The 18121-nt window shown below is 43.0% G+C and overlaps 1 protein-coding gene and 1 pseudogene across 2 annotated transcripts; both read left to right on the forward strand.

Moving 5' to 3' along the window:
• The first annotated feature begins 14243 nt into the window (after positions 1-14243).
• Positions 14244-17912, forward strand: LOC147418206 (phospholipase D alpha 1-like). 2 transcript variants are annotated; one of them, XM_086506954.1, is made up of 3 exons: positions 14244-14496; positions 15185-17078; positions 17216-17912. In XM_086506954.1, the coding sequence occupies exons 1-2, from the start codon at positions 14389-14391 to the stop codon at positions 15314-15316; spliced, it is 240 nt and encodes a 79-aa protein (XP_086363080.1). In that variant the 5' UTR covers positions 14244-14388; the 3' UTR covers positions 15317-17078; positions 17216-17912. The 2 variants fall into 2 exon arrangements, with proteins under 2 accessions (XP_086363080.1, XP_086363079.1); XM_086506953.1 differs by lacking the exon at positions 15185-17078 and having other exon boundaries at positions 14361-14496.
• Positions 15524-17137, forward strand: LOC147418207 (phospholipase D alpha 1 pseudogene; annotated as a pseudogene).
• Positions 17913-18121: the final 209 nt, after the last annotated feature.

An 18121-nucleotide genomic window follows, 5' to 3' on the forward strand; every position in this document is an offset into this window, starting at 1 on the left:
TCATGTGAGAATAGAGATCCCATTCCAATCTCTCAAGCGCGAAGGTCCATGGAAGGAGCTGAAGAACTAAGAGAGGAGCTCCGCAAAAAGAGAACGAAAGAAAAGATGGACCTGGGAGCTGATGTGGACGATGAAGAAGAAAGTGACCAAGATAATTCGTTGGAGCAAAGAAAAGCAGAACGACTAGAGAAAATCAAGCATTACAAAAGACAAGCGGCTAAAGTAGATTTAGAAGTTATCGATGAAATGCGGTAAAAAAAAGGAGCTCAAACATAAAACAGAGAAAAGGGAACGGCAAGAGTCCAAAATCATCCGACAAAACTACCAAGTCCAAGGTGGCCAACGAGACCCACATTGAAGAGAAAGAGATAGAGCAGGAGGGTGGTGTAGATTCTTTGTAATTCCATATCAAAACATCCCATCAACATCAAATCAAACAATCACCCCTCCTCCTACTCAAGAATCAACTAAGTAGGAAGTTGATAGAGAGAAAGTTGCGCAAACAACAAAGGTGTCAAGGCAAACAGCAGAGCAAGTGTTGCCAACACCACCCACAAATCAAGTGGTGGATAAAGCAAAAGGAAAAGAGACAAAGCGGGCTTCACCAGTATCTCAAGAGCAAAATGATAAGGATAGGGAAGTAACGGGCCAAAGCCTAGCAAAAGCTTGCACCTCTAGCCAACCTCAAAGGACACCACCAAAGCCGAGGTTGCCCCGCTCATAGGTCATAATAGAAAAAGGAGGGTAGTTGATAGACTCTTTTGACATTGACGATCATCTGGAACAGATAAAGCTACAATTCCAATGTCAAAGAGCACTCCACAACCTACAAGGAGTGGATCTTGAAGATACCAAGGGAGAAGTAGCTAAAACCACCATATTAGTGAAGTTGAGAATTTTCCAACTCCCACTTTCAAAACAAGCTGAAGAATTGACCACGTGGCCAAATCTTAGCCAAAGTTTTGATAGCATGGCTTAGAAGAGCTTTTCCAGTACTACCTTGTGGAAGGCTTTGTCCTTCAAAAACAATTTGCGGTTTGTCCATAAGGCCAAATATTCAAGACATTGGTGATTCCCAAATTGGCTCTGAAGTCTAAAAATCTCTAAAAATTGTGTTTAAAGCACTTAAATTCAACCAAGAGCTATGGAAAAAAATTGAAGATTTACAAGGTAACCAATGAGAGCTTCAAGATGAGCTACAAAGGGATCAAGAAAATGCTGCTCATTTCTACCAAGAAGCTCAAGCCTTTAATGAGACTGACACAAATTTACAAGTCAAGAAACAACACCTAGAAGAAGAGCTGGAAAAAGAAAGGCAAAAGAGTGCAAAATTAAGGGAATTCTATGGGGTTGTCAACAAAACACTTACACAACTCCTAGCAATGCAAGACACCCCAGCCCCTACTTCTACTTCAGCAACGCTAGTCTCAACAATACGAGAGTTGAAGGATCTCAAGGTGGCCCTAGCTCAAGAACAATAAGACAAGCAAATCATGATAGCTGGGCATAAGGCCATTCAAAAACAAAAAGAGGATGAAATTGAAATATGCTTCAAGAACATCTGGCAAAGGAAATAGAAGAGATGGATTCTCAAAGTGCCGCACATGTCGTGGATTTACTTTTGAAAGATCAGGCCATTGATGCCATGAAAGTCCAGCCAACTACAGTAGAAGTTCCTCAGAGAACCGGGAAGGAACAGAGTACCATGGATCTTCCTCTTGTAGAATTGCCTAGCACTTCTACAGAAGCAGGATTACATGAAATTGAAGATACAGATGATAAATAATAAGATCAAGCAGATGCCCGAGAGGAAATTCAGAGGAATCCCTCTCACAAAGAATATATGCAGTACAAACTCAAGATACTAGAGTTGGCTGCACTTCTAATTATCACACCTGACGAAGTAGTCAAGAACCATGGGCACGATATGATTGCATTGTCTTTAATGAGACAAGAGCCTCTCTTATGGAAAAAGAAAATGTTGCATAGTCTCGAGCCCAACCACAAAGGGGATTGTAGGGATGTCCCTGTAACTGCTACACAAATCCAGACAATCCTCGACAACCAACCCCTGTGGAGAAATAAATGGTTCAAAAAGAGCCCAACCAATGAGACATATTACAGAAATGTGCCACAACATCTCAGGATCAATCTGGCTTAGTACCCAATCAATAGAAGGCGATCTTGGGATAGCTTCTACAACTGGCAACATAAAAGACCGGCAGTGCTGAACTACCCAGTTCTCACAAAGCCAACAAATAACTTCCCACCAATTGAGAAATGTATGGTCCAAATCTAAGAGGCGTAATCAATCAGATGAAGGATGTTCCGCCCTTGGCTTGCCAAATGTTGGTGAAAATTTCAAAGATGGTCATCACATATATCATAGTATTTGAAGACATAGAAGCAGCGGAACATCCTTGGCAAGTATTCCTAGAAGGAAGTAGAGGGCTATGCTGGAATCTAGAGATAGAGATTCCAAGTTGGAACATCAGCATGGCGTTGTACATCCGCGTCATGTTTTTACCCTCTCACTACATGCAAACATTTGAAGAGGCGTTCATGACCAGGTTCTTTGAAGTAGATTCATCCATCTTCAACCCCATCGCAAAGAATTTGTCTGCTCGTCACATTGCATATCAAAGCACTTCGAGCAAAAATCCATTCAGGGAGTTGGCAGCAAAAGTAGCGATAGAAGCAAGGATGGAGAAGTTCAGATAGATCATATGAACAACTGGACTATTAAAGAAGATACATCCAACAGTCCAAAGCAAGACAAAGCAATCACAAGCAAACCCAAGCAGTTTGGCGTGCAAAGACTAGGAAGGGGGGAATGTTAGTAGTCAAGCCAGACGAACGTCCTTCAAGTCGACCTCTTCTTCCATGAGCCTAAAATTTTAATGTAATCTCATTCTTTTTTCGAAAGCCTTGTAATTATTTTGATCGTCTCTCATTAAAGGTGGACAAGCTCTAAGAAGCTTAGTTATAAAGTTTGTAATGAGTCTGAGTCCTTTACAATCGGCCGCTGGCCAAGAGAGCCCTAGGTATAAAGCCTAAGTTTCAATGTGGAAAAGAGATTATTATCATTATCAAGTTTAAGGAGTTTGAAGCGTATGACTAAGAGCGGCTTCTTTCCTACAACTTGTAATCCTCATATCTTGAGCACTGGTAACGACATTTCAATTCTAAAACTTGCAATGTGCTCCTTGTTTGATGCTTTTTCATTCAAGTATGCTCATTGTCCAATCTGCTGTGATTTTTTACTACAAATTAGCAAGCTAAATCTGCTGATTTGAGTACGTTAATGAGTGTTTTTTTACATTCCGGCTATAAGAGAGTGTTCCCAGACCCTAGGGCAACCTTTATGATGTGTTCTATTGCCCTAAATTATGATGGATCCTGATTTTGGTACCTCCTCAAAATGTGGCCAAACTTGGTAGGTTAGTATCCTCAAGTGTCCTAAGACCTCTTCCTAAAGTTTTGTAGCATTTGGACTCCATTCAAGTGCCGAAATTGGTTGATGAGTGAGTGTAGTGACGTAGGACATAGGTAAATTTCCAGAACTTAGAGCCATAGATTTTCATGTGCCTCTAGCTCTTGCCACTGATTGTCAGACATTTTTGAAGGTCTACTTGCATCACCACTCAATGGTCGATGCAACCCTCGCTGTGTCAATGCATCAAGCATACACTCTCTCCATGCCGCAAAGTCTGACCCATCAAACACGCGCATCTGTGAGAGGTCACAATCTGATCGATCACCTGTCTCTGCCATGAGCACAAGTAGCAAGCTAGATAGCAAAACCACCTCACCAACAACACCTGGAAACTATCTACAAATATGGCCAGAAACACAATGTAAAACCTGTGAGACACACTCCAAAATAGAGCTCCCGCAATGTCACACTGCAATCTGTGAGCCAATCACCAAGCCCACACTGTGCGGTATCGATGCATACACACGCACAAATCTCCCACCTACAGAGAACACCGCACGCAAATGCTGAGTGCAACCCGCAATCTCTACCTAGATCGCATAAATGATGCGCATAAAACTTATGGGAAAATTTCGCCAGAGTTTCGTCAGTAAAACGGCCACAAAACCAGTAACCAAACTGACTGCACGCTCAAACCATGAGCAACCAAAGCGCATCAAACCGCATTCCAAATGCATGCACCAATCTCCACACTTTGCATACATCATTGCAAACACCTGCAAATCTAGTACACAAATATCTGCTCTACCTGTGACTGCCAAAAAACATGCTCGAGGCATACATTGCCGAGCTCAAACTGCAATCACATGAGTCTCCTCGATAGTGTTTGGTACCTGCTATGTCCATGAGCATGCACACGGCTTCCCATACATGCAAACAAACACCTGTGTACTTGTGGGTGTGGCTGAAATTCAGCCCCTGTACCTGCCCGCCAGCTTTTGCTAGCCCTGCAAGTTGGTCCAAATTCCGCCTGCGAGCTCCTGCAATGCTTGCAACTTCGCCTCTCTATTGCGAATGCGAGTGGGCTGAACTGAGAGCTCGCCTGAAGCTTATCTGCAAGCCATCGTATGGCTGTCCGCAAGCTCCCATTGCTCTCTCCGCAAGCAAACACGTCTGCAACCCTCTCCTGCAAGCTCCGAGACTGTTTATGGCTTCAAGTTTCCAAACGCTGCTGAGCAGCACGACAGACACACTAGATTGTGTGTGTGTGTGTGTGTGTGTGTGTGTGTGTGTGTGTGTGTGTGTGTGTGTGTGTGTGTGTGTGTGTGGACACTACACACACAAACCCCTTTGCAGAGAGTGCACAACGTTGCTTGATTTGGTCTTCAAAAAACCTCCAGCGCTGCAGTTTTATTTTGAAGCAATTGCTTTGATTTGATGCAGGTCGTTGTAGACCCCCCTTGAATCTTGCTCCAAGCCTTGTGCAAGCTCTCAACTTTTGCTAGTCGATGTCCAAGCTTTCCAGCTATTTCTGTGCTTAAGCTTGCAATCGATTGTCTATCGATTCCGTGCTCGTGGCAGCTTCAATCGGTTCTCAAGCTACCCAAATCTTTGCAGAGTCGACAGATCTCCTCATGCCCCAAAGCTCTGCTCACTCTCAAGCTTTCAATTTCCTCTCTACGAGGTCGTCGAGGCTGCTATAGCTGAGATCTGCATGCTCGCACACCGCAAGCACACTCATATCGCTCCCGTCAAGACCGCGCACGCAACCACGCACACACCATCGTCCCTAGCTCTGATACCAATTGAAGGGGGATCGAGGAGCACCACAAACGGAGAGTGAGAGAGAGAGAGAGAAGGAGACACACACACGATGTGGGTGGGGAGACTGTGAAGTGGCAGCTCCCCCAATACAGTATACTCACTATAAGTATAGGGTAACAGTGGGCGGGCACCCATGACCTGGGCGACCGATCAAGGCACATAGGCCTTAACCCCAACATTCACTAGTACTATGCAGACCGTAGCATACTGAGCACCATTGTTGCTCCCTTCTTGGATACATATGATTGTTTTGTGGAGCACGATTGTCTCTAAGACTCTCTTGAATGGCCTTGGTGAGATCTGCTAAAGTCATCTCAGATATCTTTGGCTCCTTAGCAATAGGCTTTAGGGTCATTGGTTGATGCCCTGATGCTTGCGAGCTAATAGATTTAGGCTCAACAGACACTCTTTCTCTTTGAATCAAGAAATTATCCTCCAATTGGATTGCATTGGTGGTGACTGCTTCCCAAGTGGTGATACCTCTAATGACTAGGCCATTGTAGATATCCTCATGTCGTAATACCCTAATGAATCTATCAAGCAGTTGATTATCATTAAAGTGCTCATTTGGATTACAACAAGAATTCAAATGCTTCAAGCGAGTAATAAAATCTCTCACCAACTCTCCTTCCTCTCATTGGGATTTCTGGAGCTGACAGGCTACACCCCAAAGCACTCCCTCTTGTATGTATTCTTTCAAGAACAACCTCCTAAGAGTAGGGTAAATCGTTTTTCTTCCACCCTTAGGGTTCTATACCAATCCCTTGCCTTCCCACTTAAGGTTAGGCTTAAAGCATTACTCTTATGTAGGTCATTGTGTTCTCCTAGAGAATTGCATATTTGTTCAAACACTTCAATATGATTTCTCACATCCCCGTCTCCACTAAATTTTTGTTTGAGCTTGGCTATTTGTACTTCCTTACTTCTAGGATCTCTATCAGGCGTGTCACGCATATTCTCAACAATAGATCGACCAATAGCTTGAGCAAATGTTGCCAAGTCACCTCAGTGACCAAGCACCGTGGGTGAAGGAGCTACAGAGACTACATGTGGAGTAGGTATTGGCATTGGGCTTGGTGCATAGGAATCCTTTGGGTTCCACGTTCGGTACGGTGTTGTGCCATGCGGCAGCCCAAAGTTCATATGTGTGGCCCTAGGCATAGTAGATGTCGGATGTGACATGCTAATGCTACCCGGTATGGTCCCATGGAAATAAGAGCTTGGGTGTTGTGGTTGTGGAGCATAGGTTGTTGAAACAATGGGAGGGGTAGGGATTACATGAGTACGAGGACCTATCGGTGTATACAATTGGTACACACTTGTAGGTACTGTTGCAGGCATTGAGCTACCATGTAGCGGTGCTTTGCTAACAAATGAGGTCCATGGTGTGTTTCTTGGCATGCCCATCATTGGGGTAGGCATGGTAGCCGTGGTGTCATCAAGGGAAAGATGAGCTAGACTTGGAAAGGTAAAGCTACACTTGTGGGCTCAGATTGCAGTGAGACCCCTGGCGAAACAACATATGGAGGATTCATCAGACATACCGAGGGAGACTGTGATCCTTTAAGCCAAGAGGAGCTATGTGCCATCCATCAAAAAAAGGTAGCCAAGGCACAAATAGAATTGAAGAAGATACAAGCTCAAGCAAAGGCCAAGGAGCAACAACAACACATAAGACACCAATGAGAGCCTGCTAACCTTGAAGTTACACATGCATTCCACATTGAAATTGATGAGGATTGGTTGGACTCTGACACACCTCTACGATATCCTATTGAGAAAAACAACACCTATGGAAAAGTGCTATATAACTCCTTATTGGACACGAGTGCTAAGTATAATCTATTGTCATATGGAGTGTGGTGTCAATTGGGAAAGCCACCTCTATCTGAGAGTATTATCCAAGTCAAGGATGTCAACAAGAAAAAAACTACGATTTTTGGAATCTGGCACACTTCTGTCAGTTATGACAATCGGGTTGTAGCTCAAGACTTTTTGGTCATGCCTGCTGGAACTATGGAGGGTAATATAAACCTAGGATGCACGTGGATGATAACCACCAAATGCACTATTGATTGGGGGACTGGGGGTGTCACAACGCAAAAACCAAATCTTAGCCCTACCACTCAAGCCATAGTCCCTGAGATATTGCCTCTTAAGGAAATAAAACCCAAAACATTGCATGTCCAAGAGGTTGAACCATATGTCCCCATAGCCCAACTCTCTAGAGTTTCAACTGTTGTAGTTGAAATAAAGCTTGAGACACAGAAGACCCATCCTAATATAACAAAGAAAACATACAAGTGGGTCCCTAAAGCTTCTTTAGCGACCATAGCTAGTGCTAAAAGACAAGAGCCTGGTAAGAGATGTCCCACTTGTCCCAAAAAATGTAAATAAACGTTGCGTTGGATTCCTAAAAAACTATTGGAAGCCCAAGGCTACTATGAAGGAAATGATCAAATCTGGGTGCCAAAACGTAAATTGTGCTCTTACCTGTCACTTGACTCATGTGAGCCCAATCTTGTAGCTCCAAAATGAATTGACAATCGCGGAAAGGAAAAAATCACAGAATGCTGCATACCCGCTCCAGAGCTAGTTTGGGTACCGAAGAAAGAACGATTTGTTCCACCTAGCTCAACAGGGAAGTCAAACGAAGCTTCTTGCTCTTCATATAGTTCCTATATGGAAATAGAAGCTTCAACACAACCTCCACCTACCATTGTACATAACCATACAAAGAAGGAAGAATTTGCACCTCCCGTTGTAGGTTCACCACCTACAACAACGTTGCAAATAAAATCATGGGAGAATACCTTACCACCCTTGCAACGAGATGAAATGCCTAGGGTGGACAAAAACTATTGGTCAAAGTCTTTACCCATAACAACTTGGAACAATTGGTTTCAAAAGGTGATGACATCATTCCAAAAGGTATGATCTACCAAAGGAAGGGGGGAGTGTTTGCTGACATTCATCATTCACTCACTTCCCTCTCAACCTTCCTCCATGCCCTCTCAATCTCCAATCTTAGGGAATGTATATATAAGCTGTATACTCACAAAAGATAAAAATAGAAAAGTAAAAGAGCAAGAGGCCCCAAACAAAAATTTGGAAACCTACGAGTTCTATCCATAGCACAAAATCATAAAAACACATTATGCACAAGGACACAACCTTTTGACACGACCCTTGTAATATTTGCAGTCTAACCATCATCTATCTGTGTGTACAGATATGGCTAGTATGCTAGAGTCATCCACTCCTGCCTTGGGTGAGAGGTACCCTCGTTACTTTTCACAAGTGTTTCACATGGTCTTTCTGGTGCTTGCTTGTGATTGGGATTTGGTAGGTACGCTAGCATGTGAGAGGAATTTCGAGGAGTTAGAATGGCTGATATGTCTCTTGACCACAACTGATCCATACTTAGTAGAGAGTGTCTCTCCCATTTCTCAAGACTATCCTCTTGACCAAGATGACTATAGGCATCTAGTGACCTTCTTAGTAAACATTTGTGCCTCTAATGATGAAGACAATTCACATGATTACATGGATGTCACATATGGTTTCACAGATGATGACTTTGTTTTTCTCGACGACGAGGATAGGGGTTTAGCCTTAGGGTTCCCCCCCAACCTCTACAATATCTTATTCCCTTGACTCTCTAGGCGGAGTGCAAATAATTAGGTTATGGTTCCTTATGTTTTTTAATTGTGTTCAATAAGGGTTGGTACGTTTTCCCATTGATGTGCCTCTGGAAGGTGGATGTTTGGTGATGACTATTGAGCAGTTTGTGACTATATAAGGATGCCTCTGAAGGACAATGACAATGGATGTTTACATGTTACAACGGATGTTCTCACTATATCAAGTGTACTACTTCCTTTTATCTATGCTATCCATAGTTACATATTTGAATCTTGTCATTTGAATTCTAACAATGGATAAAATTTATGAAGTTGTGACATTGCCAATTTAGATGCTATAATTTTTTCAAACTTCTAGTACCTTTTTCTTCTCTTTGAGTTTGGTCTATTAGTTGGCTTTAAGTAGGTATCAGGACCTTAGACTAAACTAGGTCACTAATTGCTGACTTTAATTCCTAAATAGTCTATTAATTGTAGTAACTTTAGTAATGTTTTAGGCTATGAGGATATAGTTCTCTCCAGCTTATTCCACCTAAGTGTGACTTGTGTTGTGGAAGTCCATGTGTTAAGCTGGCATTTGAGACCTCAAGTCTCCCGACTAGTTTATGCTCAAGTTGGTATTTGAGACCTCGAGTCCCCCAGTGACTTGTAGAAACTATGACAACAACAACAACAAAAAAGAGGAAAAAAAAAAGCAAAAATAGAAAGCAAATAGCACAAACTTCCTTGTATTTTATGTTGATCAAACTTAGGTGGTATAAGTGACAAGATCACAAGTCTTTAGACCCCGACGAGCATTCCTAGGATTAACTACTCTTTAGTAAAAAAAAAATATTAACGTTGGACAATCTAGTACTTACTTAGCCCTAGCTCTTGTGTACTTCTCTTAAAGTCAACCTAATAGACCTTAACTCCATTGCATTTTATTCAGGTACTACGCTTGTTCTAGTTGGCAATGTTACAATTCATTAATTTTTTTTGCATTTTTTAGAATATCATGTATGCATCTCACTTATTGCACGCCTGCATAACTGCCTTTGAGCTTTCACAATGTTATTTCTCTTCTGCTTCAGGTACTCCTATCATGGATCCCAATGCTGCACTGTTATATTCCAAGGACGGAATCTACATCAGGAAGGGGGGCATGTTACCACCAAGCGACCACCTTTTATGTAGCCACGGTTCGGGCTTGTCGGACCAGCTAGTAGTGTATTATGTTATTGGTCGGGCTTGTCGATCATGTAGGAATGGTTAAGAGTGATTGCCAATGAGAGGCGCACTCTAAAACTGTAACCTATAATATTTGGGTAAGATTGGCTAAGTGTGGGCGCCCAAATGTGAACATGAAATCCCATGTAAAAGTCAATCTAAACCTAAAATACCTCATTCTCTCATTTGTGCAATGCAAGAAGAGTGCTCTTGCTCCATCTCCTTCTCCGTCTCCTTTGTGTACTAGTGTGTGTGTGTGTGTGTACTTGAGAGAGAGAGAGAGAGAGAGAGAGAGAGAGAGAGAGAGAGAGAGAGAGAGATCGAGCATTGCGGCGGCTCGATCGCGGCGAGGCGGTCGAGCGCGGCACAGTGGCAGCTCCCTCTTCTTCGCAGTGAGGAATCCTCCACGACATCAAGCGTAGAGCGGTGAGTGGCACACCTTTTTCATCTTTCAGCTTACTAGTTTAGGCTAGTTGCATGCTTGGAGCCATCTGTGGCTCGCACATAGTGTTAGGCAAGTCCCTTGCTTCAATACGTGTGGCAGAAGCCCACACTGTTCGGTTATGGAAACTACATGATTTCACACACTAGATACATGAAGTGGATACAAAGTGTCACTTTTAGGACCTCTAGCAATGATCCTAGATCCCTTGCTAATTTTCCACTTGTTATCCCCAAAGGTAGTGTGGTAACCATCAACATCTAGCTGTCTTGAGCTTATCAGGATCTTCTTGAGCTCGGGTACATGCCTCATATAATGCAATGTAAAATCTGATACATACTGAAAATTTAGCTGCACACTGCCGATCCCCTCAATATTGCATACATGGTTGTCCCCCAAATGAACAACACCCTATTGGCCAGCACTGTAGCTAGAGAACCATTCCCGATGTGGTGTCATATGGAATGAAGCACCTAAATCCAAAATCCAGGTGTGTATGTCATCACTAGAATCAACAGCCAAAAATAATGCATCAAAATAAGAAGCAAAGAGAATATCATTTCCATTGTCCACATGACTGACTACATTGCCACTGTCCACATGATTGACTACATTGATTTTCTCTATCTTAACCGTGCTCTTCCTTTTAGGTTGACCATCCTTTTTGTCATCCTTGCTATCATCAGACTTTTTACCCTTGCCTTTTTATTTGGGTTTTATTTCTTCCACTTAAAGAAATCACGCTTAAGTGTCCTTTCTTGCCAAAATGATGGCACTCATCATCTTTCCCACGAGACTTGTCACACTGCCTTTGTTTTTTGATTTCCCCCTTTGCTGAGATCTACCTTTGGTATGCAATGCACTAGAAGACTTATTAGCTGCAATATTTTTTCTATTCAGCTCTTCATTAGCAAAGAGCTCTCCACATCATAACACATCCGCATAGCATTGGAGTTGCTCATGGCTGTCCTCAATGTATCCCAACTTTTAGGTAAAGTGCATAGTAGGAAAGTAGCTTTGAATTCATCATCATTGTTGAACTTTAAAGCAGCTCGATGAAAACAGAGTTGAACTCATTAAGATGTACAATCATGGATGTACCTTCCTTCATCCAAAGGTCCATCAACTTCTTCAACCAGTAAACCTTACTGGAAGCATTTTTTTGAGTGTACAACTCCTCAAGTCTAGTCCACATACCATAGATAGAATTCACCTTCTCTATGTTGAATAGCAAAGAGTTGGAAACTGAAAGCTCTATTGTAGATCGTGCAAGATCATCCAGATCTTCCCAATGCGATTGCTCTATTTCTATTGGTCGTACCCCCTTTGTCTTAATAGGCTTCAACTGTTTCTTCTTTCTGCACCAAGACATTGTAGCACTGTTTTTTTTGTATGGCAAAATTGTGTGCACCCTCAAGCTTCTTGATGTGCAAAAGGTTGCTCTTGATGTGCAAAAGGTCACCGTTTCTTGCCATGACTTCAGCCAAGAACAGGAAATTGGAGTCTTTGTTGATCGTAATCTCAAACTTCGTCTGCGCTACTAATAGCCACTGACAAAGAGACACAAGATCAGCTGCACAGACTGTTTTGAGTTGGTCTCAAAACTTGAACTACAAATTCAGACTCAACAATTTGCAAAATTTAGATTATCCAGCAGTCTAATTGAGCTACAATAATTCGGTTCAACTTTAACAATTTGGATTCAACTTCAACAATTTGGATTCAGTTCTGCTGTACTTCGTGCACACTCTGGAAAACCCTTGCTCGTTGCCTAACTCGAAAGTGAGTTGCCAAGCTTACAGATCTGAGAGTTCAAAGCTCATAAGAACTCTCTCTTTGTAGGTTTGTTGCTCCATTTGCTTCTGGGAGAAGTGTCTTTTGTCGCTACAAGCATACTTGCCATCCATCAACATAGTAAGGAAAAAATAAAATCAGCATAGCTCGAGTTTTAATTCAACATACATCACAGATATACAAGTCTTGCATTAAATAAAATTTGATGAAAAAAGACATCCTTAGAAACCAGAGATGAGCATACCACAACTACGATACCGAGGTACAAAAAAGGATAGATAGGGGAAAGACACATCCCTACATATTATATAAATGGATGAGGACGACGCCACCTCCCAGCTATACTTGTATATGGTCATGTTTCCCCCTGCATTCATTGGATTTTCATGACTTTTTTTCTGTTTTTTTTGTTGGTTTCCATCTTTGGGCACAAGCATGCGTGCACGTATTGCATCAACTTGTATATCTATTAAATGATGACATGATGACTACAGCTACAGACACCAATGTACACCACACAAAAAACACTCATTCATAAGAGTGGTTGTTGGAGAAACATATTGTGCTTGTCGATGCTTTGTATGCCAAATGTGGCGCGGGTCTCTTAGCCCAACCTGCTTGTTTCGGCACTCAACTTGATCATCCCTTGGTCGAACCCTTCATTGAGCCTCCCCTAAGTTTGCAGTCCTTTGCATAGCATGCTGATAGGGCAAGCCTGCACATAGAGACCCTGCACAATTTAGAGATATGGCCTTGAGACCCTGGCCTTGTAAGCATGCCAACTATTGCGAGAGCCGAATGGCCCTGCCACCATGAGAGCTATTTGGAGTCATTGTCCTTGTCCTCTTGGTCACTGTAATGTTGAATTTGTCATGGAGGTAGTAGAGGATATGCTTGTAGTACTACTAGCTATGGCGATATTGCTATTACTGATGGCAACAAAGATATTAGAGATACTATTTGTTGTTTTCCAATCCTCAGCACTAGCAGCATGGTATGCACGTTGATGATGCAGGTAGCTCCAAGAAGACAATCGTAGCAAGAGTACTCTTTGGTTATGTACTTGTTGTAGCACCACAATTAGCAGCGACGTTGTCATTGTTGTCTAATGTTGTCCTCTCCATAGGCATAGCACGTGCTGATTCAGTTGAAGCAGGATATGCCCACCACGGCTGTGGCAAGGACACTCTGGGCTATTTTTAGCAAATCCTATGTGAAGGCCTCTTTCTAGATGCAATCGCCCATGCAACGCTCCTTCAAAGCCTGCGGCATTGTGCCAGCGCTGTTGAAAAAACATGTATTGCTTGTGGTGCTTTATTCAACATTATGGCGAATATGGCCTGAATGTCATCTCCTTGGACACATTGATTTCCCTACAGGGCTGTGGAAAGCAAGCTATGGGCTGTTTTTAGCAAATGTCATGTGAAGGTCTTTCTCTAGATGTAGATATTAGCCAAGGCTGGGTATTTGGCAGCCAAGCAACTACGCCTCAGATTCTTGTGCCATGTGGATGTATATTTGTGAATATGGTTTGATTTAGTACGGTGAGGGTGAGTGGCAGGATACGAGAGGATGTGTGTGTTTTCGGGCATGAGGCACCCGAAAGAGGACCAACAGATAATAAACAATCGTGTGGTGCGAGCATATGTCCGCAACATCCTTGAGCAAACCATGCTTAGTATTTATAGACACGTATATGTTACATCAACACTGCTTCAGAGATTATCTCACTGATTGAAATTCCAAGAGACTAGATTTTGAGAAGGAACCTATAGAGCAATGCCCATTTCATCCATCTCTCTGTGTCTCTGTTTCTCTCTCAAACATACCAAGACTATAAAGGCATACTAATTATGAAATACACAAAATACAAAGGTTTTTGGTTATGTGAAAAATAACAGGAAGGGGCGCCCAAAGCGTTGTGAAGCAGGAACAAAATGCGGGCAGCCCCTTGAGGACGAAGAAGGGAGGGGCTGCTCTTTGCAGTCTCCTTCACTTGATGTTCCACCTGCTTCGCAACCCCTAATCTTGGGCACGTTATGGCCCTGCATTTGCTCCATGGCACTCTCCACGTCACCGTCCTGCAGGCCTCCAATCTCATTGACGAAAATCGTAAAACAGGTCGTGCTCCGAAGTTCTTCCGCAAGGTGTGCACATATTGCTCTCTCTTTATATTCTTTCAATCCTTGTGCTGGTAGCATCTTCGTTGCCATCAAGAGAGTGCGCGTGATGGCTTGCTGCTGGACTTATGGTTCCTGTCAAGAGTTATTCTGGTTGTTCATGTTTCTAATGAGGGACTATTTGGTCTGCAAACTCTAAGCATTTTGTAGTCAAACTCTCTGGCTTGAGTCATTGCAATCCCAATGCTAGCGCTCTTGCGAATTTGCATAGGGAACATGGTTCTTGACATGATGAGATTAGTGATGTTATGGTGGAGCCGATGATGTGGATTATTAAGGACGGCTTTCACTTGGGCTTTCCACTGTAGGTTAACTTGGGCTATTTCTGAACCCATCGGGATCTATATATCTCCAGGTGATAATCTACTGGCCCAGTCATAACAAAAGAGTTTGAATAGCTTGATGACATGGTTTGTGTCTGTTGACCACAATCTCTTAGTTTGTATAGTCCCACATGCAATAAGTAGTGATGAGATTCGAATCTTGCCCAGAATCTTATTATCCTTGATTAGGAAGTCAGGTTTTTCTTTAATTGCAGCCTTTTCACTTTACATCGTGACAGCATGTTTTTGATGTTAAAAGAAATTCAAGTTGGGGTGTCAGTTTGCCATCTTCTCTTTTCTCAAGTGCTACTATGGTTGGCTTTTGATGTCAGCTAGTGGAGACGGTGGAGGACACAATCAAGTTAGGGAAAGGTTCAAGTAAACTTTATGTATCTATCGAAATGGAAAATGCAAGGGTAGGCCGGACCCGAATGATTGTACGAGAGCCTTGTAACCCAGTCTAGAATGAGACATTCCATATTTATTGTGCTTACAATGTTGCAAATGTGACGGTGGTGGTTAAGGACGATGACCCAGTAGGTGCAACAAAGTTGGGGAGGGCCAAAATATCTGTGACAGATATTCTACCAGGGGAAGAGATAGAACAATGGTATAATCTTTGCCATGATGATGGAGTGCCGCTGAAAAGGGGAGCAAAGATACGGCTAAGAATGCAGTATTTTGACATAACAAGCGACCCATTTTCCGGCAAAGGTGTAGTAGGCGCAAAATATCCAGGTGTACCGTACACTTTTTTCCGACAATGGAAGGGATGTAGAGTGACTCTCTATCAAGATGCTCATGTGCCAAACAATTTCCGCCCCAAAATTTATTTGGGCAACGGTGGATTGTATGAGCCCCGCAGGTGCTGGGAAGAGATTTTTCAAGCAATACATGATGCCAAGCATTTAATCTACATCACAGGGTGGTCTGTATACACAGAAATAGAGCTTGTCCGGGATGAAGAGAGGCCAATAGAGGGCTCCGAGGGAGTGATGCTGGGGGCATTACTGAAAAGGAAAGCAGCGGAAGGGGTGAGAGTTAATATGCTGGTTTGGGATGACAGGACTTCGGTGGGTATTTTGAAAAGGGACGGGCTCATGGCCACACATGATGAGGACACAGCAAATTTCTTTAGAGGGACAGGGGTCACTTGCGTTTTGTGTCCGAGAAACCCGGACAATGGGTTGAGCATGGTGCAGGAGTTTCAAATTGGGGCAATGTTCACTCATCATCAGAAGATAGTTGTCGTAGATGCTCCCCTCCCAGGAGCTTCTGATTTGGAGCAGAGGAGGATAGTGAGCTTCATTGGTGGCATCGATTTATGCGATGGTCGGTATGATACGCAGTTTCACCCTTTGTTTCGGACTTTGGACTCTATGCACAAGGCCGACTTTCACCAGCCAAATTTGGTCGGTGCGAGCTTGAAATATGGGGGTCCTCGCGAGCCGTGGCATGACATACACTGCAAGCTTGAGGGACAGGCAGCGTGGGATGTGTTGATGAACTTTGAGCAGCGTTGGCAAAGACAAGGGAAGAAAGGGAAGTTATTATCCCTGCAAGATATTTCAAGCATCGATCCTCCTTCACCAGTTCTTTTACCCGACGATCCCAACAGCTGGAATGTGCAAGTTTTCCGATCCATAGATGGAGGGGCTGCACATGGGTTTCCGGACATCCCCCAAGAAGCAGCGAAAGCTGGCCTTGTCAGCGGAAAAGAGAGCATTATTGACCGAAGCATACAAGACGCATACCTTCATGCCATTAGAAGAGCCAAGAACTTTATTTACATTGAAAATCAGTACTTTTTGGGAAGTTGTACAAGCTGGGAGTCCGAGCAAGATGCAGGTTGTATGCATCTGATTCCCATTGAGCTTGCTTTGAAGATTGTCAGCAAAATCAAGGCCGAAGAGCCGTTTTGCGTGTATGTTGTTGTGCCAATGTGGCCGGAAGGTGTGCCAGAGAGTGCTTCTGTGCAAGCCATTTTAGATTGGCAGAAGAGGACAATGGAAATGATGTACAAAACCATCTATAAAGCACTGAAGGCGCAGGGCATTACCGACTACAATCTCCGAGATTACCTCACCTTTTTCTGCCTCGGAAATCGTGAACGGAGGTTTGGCAATGAATATGTACCTCCGAACAGCCCTGAAGAGGACTCGAATTACAAGCATGCTCAGGACAACAGGCGATTCATGATTTATGTTCATTCAAAGATGATGATAGGTGAGTATTTACAAGTGCACGAGCATTACATGCGTGTGGGCATACATGCACACCCATGAACATGCCCGCACACTAGCTTGCTTAAGAAAAGTTGTTGTTTTGAAGGTTGAACCTTGTTTGGTTGGTTGGCATTTTAGTGGATGATGAGTACATTATATTGGGATCGGCGAACATAAACCAGAGGTCAATGGCTGGAGGAAGGGACTCCGAGATTGCAATGGGCGCGTATCAACCTGCGCACACGATTGCCAACGAAGGGCCATCTCCAAAGGCAGATGTGCATGCCTTCAGAATGTCATTGTGGTATGAGCATCTGGGTCGTCTGGATAATGTCTTCTTGTGGCCCTGGATCGTGGATTGTGTACGCAAAGTGAACTCCATAGGAGATGAGCTGTGGGCCCACTATGTTGCCAACGAGCCTGCTGATCTTGAGGGGCATCTCCTCTCTTACCCAATTTTCATATCTGATGATGGGTCAGTCTTGCAGTTGCCAGGTCACAGAGACTTTCCTGATACAAAGGCTGCCATCCTTGGTGCCAAAGGTTCCCTCCCTCCAATCTTGACAACCTAAGCTATTCTACCAGACGACAAAAACAAGATGAAGGGACGGTATGTTACACACCAAAATACAAAGAAGATGTCAATCATATGAGGCTCTTAAATGAAGGGGTATTTTATAAACTAGAAAATACAGCTGCCAAATGTATGCCCAACTCCCTTCTTTTCTAAGGCTTGTTCTAGAAAGCCAATAATCAACTTATAGTTTGGTATACAAATATGTATGTGTGTGTGTGTGTGTTTTCTAAATGGGTGCTGCAATCCTATATTTCTCAAGTTTTATGCTAATGCTTGTAACATGTAATCATTTCAAGTTTGGCTCCACTCAAAATCATACAAGCAAGAAAACATTCTAGAATGTTTGCTAGCTCTACTTTCAACACCAAAAAAATGATATGTCACAAAGTTTCCGAAAAGTGGATCAGTCAATTTATTGCTTTTCTTTATTGTGCCATGGTTGCAATGCTCATAAACCGTGTAGAATA

Source organism: Adiantum capillus-veneris, chromosome 30, assembly GCF_014529385.1.
Source record: "Adiantum capillus-veneris isolate H3 chromosome 30, ASM1452938v2, whole genome shotgun sequence".
NCBI classification, from domain to species: domain Eukaryota; kingdom Viridiplantae; phylum Streptophyta; class Polypodiopsida; order Polypodiales; family Pteridaceae; genus Adiantum; species Adiantum capillus-veneris.

Coding starts and splice junctions, on each gene's coding strand:
- LOC147418206 (XM_086506953.1), top strand. CDS start 17,266: ATGGCTGGAGGAAGGGACTCCGAGATTGCAATGGGCGCGTATCAACCT.